Source organism: Neophocaena asiaeorientalis, unplaced genomic scaffold (assembly GCF_003031525.2).
Source record: "Neophocaena asiaeorientalis asiaeorientalis breed wild unplaced genomic scaffold, Neophocaena_asiaeorientalis_V1.1 scaffold778, whole genome shotgun sequence".
Classification (NCBI taxonomy): Eukaryota; Metazoa; Chordata; class Mammalia; order Artiodactyla; family Phocoenidae; genus Neophocaena; species Neophocaena asiaeorientalis.
This window is the reverse complement of record NW_020176499.1, coordinates 520,748-531,214: the sequence shown is the minus strand read 5'-3', so window position 1 is coordinate 531,214 and position 10,467 is coordinate 520,748. Positions and strand designations below refer to the sequence as shown.

The 10,467-nt window shown below is 38.0% G+C and overlaps 1 protein-coding gene across 3 annotated transcripts in view; it reads right to left on the bottom strand.

Annotated features, from left to right (window-relative positions):
* Positions 1-596: 596 nt before the first annotated feature.
* IARS1 (isoleucyl-tRNA synthetase 1) overlaps positions 597-10,467 on the bottom strand; it is an 80,480-nt gene continuing 70,609 nt past the window's right edge. For all 3 annotated transcript variants that reach the window (XM_024732957.1, XM_024732959.1, XM_024732960.1), the window contains exons 32-34: positions 9,315-9,458; positions 8,449-8,601; positions 597-1,205 (exon numbers count right to left, since the gene is read on the bottom strand). In XM_024732957.1, the coding sequence (XP_024588725.1) occupies positions 1,123-1,205; positions 8,449-8,601; positions 9,315-9,458 (380 nt within the window). In that variant the 3' untranslated portion in view covers positions 597-1,122. The remainder of the gene's footprint in view (positions 1,206-8,448; positions 8,602-9,314; positions 9,459-10,467) is intronic.

Genomic DNA, 10,467 nt, shown 5'->3' with positions numbered 1-10,467 from the left:
TGAGGAACCTCTATACTGTTTCCCATAGTGACTGCAACATCTTACATTCCCACCAACAGTGCACAAGGGTTCCAGTTTCGCTGATCCTTGCCAACACTTGTTATCTTGTGTGGTTTCCTCCAACTTTGTGGGTATGGATTTGAATGCATTTATTCTAGCAGCTAAAGACGCACCATTCAGAGCTCCTTTCAGGAGAATCTGATGTAGGGAGTATAGTTGGTTGACAGCTTCCAGCTACTACATTTTCAGATCAATGGATCCATCTGTGCTGAGGCCATGGACCCCCTCAGCTGCTCCCAGCCACTGACTGAGCAAGGCATGGGTCCAAAGTCAGGTCATTTCTGCCTGAAGGCTCTCTCTACCTTTGTCTTTACTCTCTCTCCTTTATCTTTCATGTATGCTTCCCCCAATAAATTCTTGCACATCTAATTTTGTCTTGGCATATGCTTCTTTGACACAGGATTTTGGGAAGAAGTGAAATTAGATATTTAGTCTAGTGTCTTAATATGGAAGTCACTATTAAGTTTTTTTGTTCTTTAAAGATTGCAAATTCCAAGTTTCACTGAACTATGGGAGAATGAATTACTTCTAACATGTTTATTATCTGTGAGAAAGTTTATTGTTCCAATTTACTAAAACTTAAAATATTCCATCAATTACCCAGGAAAATCCAGGTAGCAAAAATATATAACACTGTCCATTCCTTCAATAGATTTCAAATAAGTTTTAAAAGGCCACAGAATGATATATATATATAGACAGATAACAGAGATATATATATACACGTGTGCGCACACACACACACACACAATACCATTTAAACAACTATGTTCTATACTTAAAAATTCAAGTATAGAAATATACTCTGTAGTGCTGAGGTAACACTGTAACTTTTCCTCAACATGACTACATAGGTGTTTACGGTTAAGTGTGACTATTACTGTGAAGCCTCAAGTCACTTGATCAATTCCATTTCAATTTTAGACCAAAAGCAGTATATTATACATGCACCTGAAGGAAATATCAACATGTCTGTGTCCGTGTGTGTGTCCGGGGTTGGGGGGAGGGGAGAAGAGGTATATGCCAGGGAAAGGTTGACTGAACCACACAGATAACTGAATGTTAGAAGTCTGCTGTAGTCGGTAATACAGAAACATACACAGTCTTCGTGTTCAAAGTCTTCATGGGGATTTCTTCTGTAATTTCTAGAATGGAAAGAAGAAGTTTTAAAGAAATCATTTTTCTACTTATTCTGGATGAATATTAAAAAAATGTTAACTGCCTGGGTAGTAAGAAATTCGGCCTCACCTTAAGAGAAACCTAAACTTTGTCCCAGCTACTGGGGGTAGTTCTGAAACCCTGGGATTTCCTGAGTGATAGGAGCATCTTTTGTTATTTATTGTAGGCCCCTGAACACACCTGATGGTTTATGCTAATGAGATAACTCAGGGTGGAGCTGGCTACACCAGAAAGACCAACCATACGAGCAATCATACGTATGTAATGAAGCCTCAATACAAACTCTAGACACCAAGGGTCAGGTGAGCTTCCCTGGTTGGTAATACACTGTACGTACTACTGTCATGTACTCAGGCTAGGAGGCAACACTGTCCATGCCTCCTTGCAGAGAGATAATCTGAAGTTACATATTTGGACCCCCTCCCAGATTTGGCCCTGTGCATCTCTTCTCTTTGCCTGGTTCTAGTTTTTATCCTTTCCCTATAATAAATGTAGTCATGAGTACAATAGCTTCCACAAGTTCTGTGAATCCTGCCAGCAAATTATCAGACCTGAGGGTGATTTTTGGAAACCCTCTGAACTTGCAGTTGGTGCCAGAAGTGACAACGGTCTTGTGTGAACTCTTTTGTCTGAGCATGTAGTTGGAGCCTAACTCCTTATACTTGGGGTTAGAAGTTTTGGGCAGACTTCTGGAGGACTGTGCCCTTAACCTAACTAACTCTGAATACTGCCCAAGATGTCCCCACAATCCCACACGAACAATATTTCCTATGTCTTCAGAAAAGGCCTAGAAGCAATGCTAAGCAAGCAGCTCAGATTTGTGGTTCCTAAATATTAACACCCTATAACAGGAAAAACAGCAAGTCGTTTCCATGTTTGGGGAAGAAAGGGTATACATGATAAACCTAGGACAGCTTGCAATGTCAGAAAGCAAGAATTTATCAAAGCCTAAAGACTCAGGTCAAAAAATACAGGAGCCAATACAGCTAAAGATAAAAGAAAAAACTGAGCATCCAAAAGCATAACACAAATACTATAGATCAAAACACACTGAATATATTAAAGCTCAGAAAAAGAGTGGGGCAGTGGAGGGAGAAGAAGAAGGGAAAGGAAGGAAGGAAGGGAGGAAGGAAAGAGAAAGGAAAGAAAGAGGGAGGAAGGATGGAAGGAAGGAGAAAATTTTTAAAAGTTCTATGCCTACTGTGGGGCATTTTGCGTCTAGCCAGATCTGAATTCAAAGGGAAGGACCAACTTTCTCTAAAAATGGCTCCTGTTCTAACAGGAACCCTGGATAAGAAAATGTTCTCAAAAGCTGCCTCCTTAATAGAGAACTACAGGAGCTGGAGAAGATATTTAGAGTCTAGTGGAACAAGCAAGAAGGCATCAGTGAGTTTCTAAAACTGTAAGCCTTATGAGATCCTTCTAATTTACCAAATTATTAATATTTTATGAAAGATAATCTTGAGAGGAAGACTACAATGAAAATGAGGCAAGAGATATTAGATTGGGAAAAGATACTGGATTGGAAAGAATACCAGGTTTCTTGATAATCTTGGGTGAATAAGTTAACTTTCAAGCTTTTACCTACTAAACTTGCCCAGTCAACCTTAAAGAGCAAAAAGAAGGTAATAAGACATTATAGTTAAGATCTGGTTTGTGAATCATAGGTAGTAGTACTAATACCTAATTCACATGGATGTGATTCTATCCTTGATCAGTTTCAACCAGGTACCTACACTTGCATACAACAAGTAAAATTGATGACAATTCTTCATTTTCACTGCTCAACTGCACTTGGTGACCAATGGATTTGAGGGCTAAGAAAAATAAGTTAAGAATGTCTTTGAAGTTTCACACAAGGTTATCAAAACAGGAAGCTACACCTACTTGTTGATGCTGACTACCAAACCATCATGAAAGAGCCAAGTGTGTTGGAAGGAGAGTGAAAAAAGCCTTCTGATAGAATGAAAGCTTCATGGACATAACTGGAAAGACAGATAAGGACCAGAACAGGAAGGATTTTATGTGTCAAGCTAAAGATTCTGAAGCATTAGATAATAGTGAGCCTTGGGGGATCCGAGCAGGGGAACATCATCAAGGGAGGAATGTGCATGAAGACAATCTTGGTGGAAGAATACAGCCTGCAGACAGGCTGTCTCATTAGATGATGAGGCCCTAAAACTAGGGAGGGGTAAAGAGACAAAGGAGAGTTATTGAAAATAAATCTCAAGCAAAATAATTGTGCTTCATTGAAGAGAGAAATGCAAGTGGAAAAGAAGGCTTTCACTTTTAATAATGTAGCAGAAAATGTCAAAGTATAATATAAAACATTAATTAAAAAAATTTTTTTTAATTAAAAAAAAATAGCTGAGCAAGGGAAGAAAATGAGAGAAATCCACAGAGCCCAAAATATCATGAATCCCAAGAGGTAGCTGAACATTAAGATTTTCTGGTGGGCCTGGAAGCTTAAAGATTTGGCACTAATAGGCTATGAAAGTGAGAGAAGAAAAATCCTAGGGTCTACACAAACTGGGGAGTCCAATGAAACCCCCCTCAAAAAACTGAGACTAACACACCATTGTAAAGCAATTATACTCCAATAAAAATAAATAAATAAATAAAAATTAAAAAACAAAAAAACTGAGACCTCAAATAAGGAGCCCATGGAAAAAGGGTAAATTTCAAAAAGATCCTTCACCACAGAGAAAAACAGTTAAGAGAACATTATGGGTTTAATAATGGCCTTCCAAAAGATATGACCATGCTTTAATTCCTGGAAACTGTGACTGTGACCTTTTTTGGAAAAAGGAGAAACAGACGTAAGAGGTGGCAATGAGGCAGAGATCAAAGTGATGTAGCCACAAGGATGCCTGGAACCACCAGTAGCTGGAAGAGGCAAAGAACAAATTTTCCCCTAGAGAATACAGTCCTGCTGACACCAATTTCAGACTTCTGGCCTCCAGATCCGTGACAGAATACATTTCTGTTGTCTCAGGCCACCCAGGTTTTGGTAATTTATTGCACCAGTCACAGTAAACCAATATAGAGACTTGCCCCACTTAGCCTTGGTTTGGGGAAATAGACAGAACATGTCCCCATGAGAATTCTGGCCCCTTGCATGACTGGGGCCAAAACTTTCTAAACACTCTCTGTGGCCCAAAATAATTGAGTTTAAAGTGGGCCAGGGTAGACAGTGCCCCCAAAGAATTAAAGAAATGTTCCCTTAAAGTGGACATCAACTGAAACATTACAAAACAGCCAGCCAGAATCAACTTCGTCAGAACTCTAGAAAGCAATCAAACGTTTACAGCAACCAAGTGAATGTTGAATCAGAGAAAAGGCAACTTGAAAATGGCAGGAAAGATCTGTGTTTTTACTTGTGCTTTACCAGCTCCTTCCTAGCTTGGTGGTGGGCTTGAAGACAGTAGCCCCTGTTTCCAGTGTGGGACCCTGGTTCCTAGTTCCAGGAGGAATGGAGCAAAAGTACTGCGTTTGTTCTAACCTGTCTGGGAGCTACTTGAAGGGCTTACATAAGGTGCTTGTCTCTGTTTTGCCTACTTGGAACTCACTCAGGGTGGAAAAGTGGTGGGCACTGCATGAAAACCAAAGGCAAACAAAAAACCCACGGCTGCCTGAGGCAAAAGATTATGGATGAGACAGGCAATGGATTGCTTAAGGCCTGGGAGGAAAAGTTTGGGCAATTAGGGCATTAAAAAGTGCCTCTGTATGCTGAATAATTTAGAGAGCCACATTCATGCCCAGGGCAGTATGCATATACAGAAGGATCTGAGAAGACCCTAAGCATTTGATTCTGATAAAGGTAAAAAGCTTTTTTGGCCAAATGTGGCTGATCTTCAGGGCTCAGTGAAAACAGGAAGAGAAGCCTGAGGCAGAACTGTAAACAGCCTGGTGGAGCTGAAGGAGTGGACCAGAACAGAGTCAATCTTTAAAGACTGGGAGAGGTAGGTATTTTGTTTTTAAATTTTTAGTTCCTGGAGGTCAAGGAAATCTCTGTCAAAATAATAGCTGAACATAAGCTAAAGGAACAGAGACTTCAGGGACTACATACAACCAGGAATAGTCTTTGTAAAAATAGTTTGGAAAAGTCATAAACAAACAGACGACTGTAGCCTTCAACCATCAAACACGGCAAACCCTGGGGAAGAGAACCTGATTTCCAGAGTCACCAAATTCAAATATCCAGTTTTCAAAGAGAAAAAAAAATTACAGGGCATACAAAGATATAGGAAAGTACGGCCCATTCACAGGAAAAAATAATTAACACAATCTGTCCCTGAGGAAGCGCAGATACTTGGACTTATTAGACAGACTCTAAATCAACTGTCTTAAATGGAAAATAACTGACTAATGGAAAGGTCAATGGAAACCACATACAAAGAACAAGCCAAGAAAACAATGTATCAACAAAATGAGAATATCAACAGAGAAATTATAAAAGGAACTAAACAGAAATTCTGGAGCTGAAGTACAATAACTGAAATTAAGAAGTCACTAGAGAAGCTTAACAGCATAATTTAGCATACAGAACAAACAGTGAACTCGAAGATAGGACATTTGAAATCATCCAGTCTGAAGGAGAAGAAAGAAAAGAGAATGAAGAAAAGTGGACAGAGCCTAAGGGGTGTCTGAGACACAGACCAAGTGGACCAACATACACACTATGGGAATTTCAGGAAGAAAAGAATATAAAGAATATTTGAAGAAATAATGACCAAATCTTGAATGTAGCAAGAGAGAAGCAAAATACCAGGATACTCAATAAGATTAAAAGATTAATTTCTAATCAGAAACCATGAGAGCCAGAGGCAGTGGGACAACATATTTGAAGTGCTGAAAGAAAAAACTATCAACAAAGAATTCTCCATTTTGCAAAACAGATTTTTTTCTTCTTAATTTTTCTTCACACATTAAGGAGCAATTAAGACATTCCAAAATAAACAGAAAGTTGAGGGAGTTCATTACTGCTAGAACTGCCCTCCAAGAAATGCTAAAGGGATCCTTCAGGTTGAAATGAAAGGATGCTAGACAGTAAGTCAAAGCCATATTGTTGTTGCATTTTTTATTTTTAACTCCACTTTTTGTTTTCCACATGATTTAAAAGTAAATACATAAAACACAGTTAGGAACTTATGTTTTGGGGAACATAATTATGAAGATATTTCTGACAAGAATATAAATGGGGGCAGAGCTGTATAGAAGCAGAGTTTTTGTATGTTATTAAAGTCAAACTGGTATCAATTCAAGTTAAATTGTTATAAATTTAGGATGTTAATTGTAATCCCCATGGTAAACACTAATATCTTAAAACACACACACACACACAAGAGGAAGTAAAAAAAGAAAACAGTAAACTGCAAAAAATGAACTGAACACAAAAGGTGGCAGTAATGGAGGAAATGAGGACAAAAAAGGTACAAGGCTTCTAGAAAAAAATTCCCAGTAAAATGGCAGAAGTTCTTCCTTATGAGTAACTATTTTTTTTCTTTTTAACCAAAGCCTAACTGACCCGGGGAAAGGGAAATACCCACCTCTAGCCCCCTTTACCTTCCTTTCTTACCTAAAGAGGAAAAATTTTAAAGCTGAGTAACACCTGTGAGGGTCACAGCCCAGAGGCACAGGCTTACTAAAGACTGAGAACTAATCATAAAATTATAGAACACTTCCCCCACTTCTCCTTCCCCCATACTTTACTACAACATCATATGGGCTCCTGTATGACAATAGGGCATTACAGCTGAAAGAATGGGCAAAGCTCTGACCATATTTAAAAAGGAATCTCTAGGGAAACCATAAGACAGAAGAAGGAAATTTGAGCCTCTGGAACCTACAGCAACAGTAAACAATAAACACAGCCTAACTCCTAGCCAGATAAACATAAAACCTTACAATAAAGGCCTATTTACCTCAGTTCCTTTTCCCCAGTACATCATGTACTGCTATCGACCAAATACTACAAAGCATTCTAAAAAGGAAAAAACACAATAGGAAGAGACGAAGCAAGCAACACAACCAGACTCAGATATGGCAGAGATTTTGAAATTATCAGATTGGGAATTGAAAATAACTGGGATTAATGTTAAGGACACTAATAGAAAGGGTGGACAATATGCAAGAACAGATGGGTAATGTAAGCAGAAAGATGGAAATTCTAAGAATTAAAAGGAAATGCTAGAAATCAAAACTCTCTAACAGAAATGAATAATGCATTATACCAAAAAAGTTATACCCAGGCACAGCATATTCAAACTGCAAAAAATCAAAAGACTATCTTTGGAAAAGATAATGCCTAGCAACTTTCCACCAGTGCTAGGAGACACAAATCTTGACTCAGAAAGTCCAATAAATCCCAGGCTGTATGGCTGAATAAATAAAAGGATAAAATGGTAAAAGGTTTTGAGTTAGGATGACAAGAAGGATGGCTATAAACAGAAAAACCCAGATCCCATCAGCAGAAGCTGTTTGAGGAAATGATTCCAGTGGCAGCAGCACTAAAATGAACACCCATGTGTAACAGGGAATCGAATATAGAACAACTTGGGTGAGGGCTAAAATGTCACTAGAGAAGTTGTCAGAACAGCCACAGAAGGTGAAATCACAGAAGTGGATGATATAAGTGGGAGAAAGAGAAAACATATCCTCGAAGACACTAGCCTGTGCCTTATCCTGACTCTATCCTGACTCTGTTTTCTGAATTATGGAATGGAGAATATGTCAACTAATGACCTAGCTCTTCACATTTTTATGCAGCTCACTGAGAAAAGGTATGCTTTTTAAGTTGTTAAGGAGGAAGTACAATGTCAGTTATGTTTCCTTCAAGCTGTTATTTTAAAATACAGTGAACATTTTGATTCTCGGGGCAGAGGACAATTTTAGGATCAGCAAATAAGCTAATTTACCTAGAAGCATGTATTTTAATATACCAATATCATTTTTAGATTATTTCCAAAGCAAAAAGTAATCATCCTTTTAATTATTTTTTTCCTTATTATCTATTTTATACATATCATCCTTTTAATTATTATTATTTTAACATTTATAGTATGGCAAATTTCTGAAGAGCAAAAATAAAGAAAAAAAGTATAACAATAGTACTATCTCTTACACATATAATTAATGGCATCACAATCTATTTTCAATAAAATAAAAACAAAAATGAAAAACAATTAGCACGTTCTATAATCTCCTCACCTTCTGTTTGAGCCTCATTCAAAAACAGTTTTAGCTTCCTGCTCCGAAGGCCAAACACCTTGGCTGTTTCATACAGAAGACCTTGGTGGGTCAGCCCATTCTGCCCAAGTGGATTTTCAAGCAGGAGAGTGCCTATTGTTCCCATTAAACACTCTACAGAAAAAAAAAAAAACCCAAAATGGATTAAATTCTGAGAGTTCACCCTCTAGCTAGTGGATCCCTAATGGAGGTAGTGAGTAGACAGTGGTGCTGGCTTTGAAAGCCAGCAGTGAGTACAAGAGCAAGAGTGGGATTAATTGTACAGTCTGCAGAAACAGTCTTAAATATTTCACAGGGGGAAAGGAGAAAGGGAAGAAGAAAAAACAACTAGTATAAAAGCCCAGTAGTTTAGGGAAGAGATATTCAGTAAACAGTCAAATGAAGAGCCTGAAGACAGTAATAAATGTGCACAATGAGGACCCCAAAATATCAAGGAAAAGTAAGTATCGATCTAGTCTGTTGATTAAGGCATGGATATGTACAACAGTTCTCAGAACATTTTCCAAGAAAAAAAGAAGGCAAAATTTAAGACTACAATGTTCTGACATTTAAACAGTTCAGCTTCGTTTAGCTGTTATTTTTACCTAACCAATTTACCTCATTTCCTGACCATATCAGATGGAGGGGTGTTTCTACATAAATACACCAAAAGAAACAAGCCATGAGTATTCCCCAAAGAAGTGTTGGAGTCTACATTTTAAATTACCAAGTTGAAGCTGACTTAAAAAATCCATATAAATCAGAGATTGAACATTAAAGGAAATCTTAACATCTAGCACACCACAACCTGCCTGCTGAGGGTGTTCACAGCTGGGGGAGGCACGCACCTTGTGGGTCTGCATTCAAGAGCTGTAGGTTGATATACTGACAGAGAAGAGTACTAGGACTGTTGACCACAGAGGGAGTTGATCCTGCAGCCACACAAAGTGTTTTTCCACTAAGACTCAGTAAGTTGGTTTGCTTTTTTATTTCTAAAAGTAACAAAAAATAAATCATTCTTTCAGGGGGAAAGTTCAGAGCTGAAGTCATTCACTTTTTCCTATTTAATTATTAAACTATCATGTATCTTTACAGTGATGCTTTCCACTTTATTTTATTTATCAAAGGATACTGTCTTTTCTATAAAATCAGGCTTTAATGACATGCAAATAGTAGGAAATCTTAATGTTGCAAAATAGCATAATATTCATAACTTATAAGGCAAATTGTTTTTTCCCCTTTTAGTATTTTTCCTCCATATTATAGCTCCTCTTAAAATTTCCTCTTATATCAGAATCCTAAACTTTACCATGAAAAGGCGGCTTATATTAAAAAAAGATAATTATGATCAGAAGATAAGCTGACTAATGAACATATGTGGAAAAGAGCAAGACACACAGAACACACATAGTGTAATTTCATTTATATACAATTAAACATTGCTTAGGGTAGAAGATTGGTTACAGCCACTATGCCACTAAAGGTCAAGGTGGGGCTCAGGCATTACTCAGCTTTCACAGGCTGCCACCTGCTGGATCAGAGGGGACAGTGAGCTAGACAGATGTGAGTTCCAGTATGTCCTTGCTTCTTATTCTACAGTGACTTGAGATAGAGATCCAAGTTGTCCACTGACTTACTTACCAGCTCCCCTTGGTGGATCCTGGTGAGAGATTTTCCTCAGAGCCCCCAGTGAACCATCTGTCTTCCAGACCTTAACTTCCTCAGTTTCCCCACATCATGTTTGCTTCCCTTATCCAGCCTTAGCAAATGGCTGTCCACAGTGCTTCTATCAATTTACAATCCAACAGGGAATGACAAATCCTATAACATAATATCCCTGACATCTGATATTGTGAAATTCTTCTAGCTTTTGCCAATTCGGTTACATGTGATAGTACCTCATTGTGGTTTTTCCTATTGAGGTTCAGCAGTTTTCCCTTTATTTATTGGCCATTTATATTTCTTCTTTTAAGCTACTGATATTTAAAAGTTTCTGAAAAT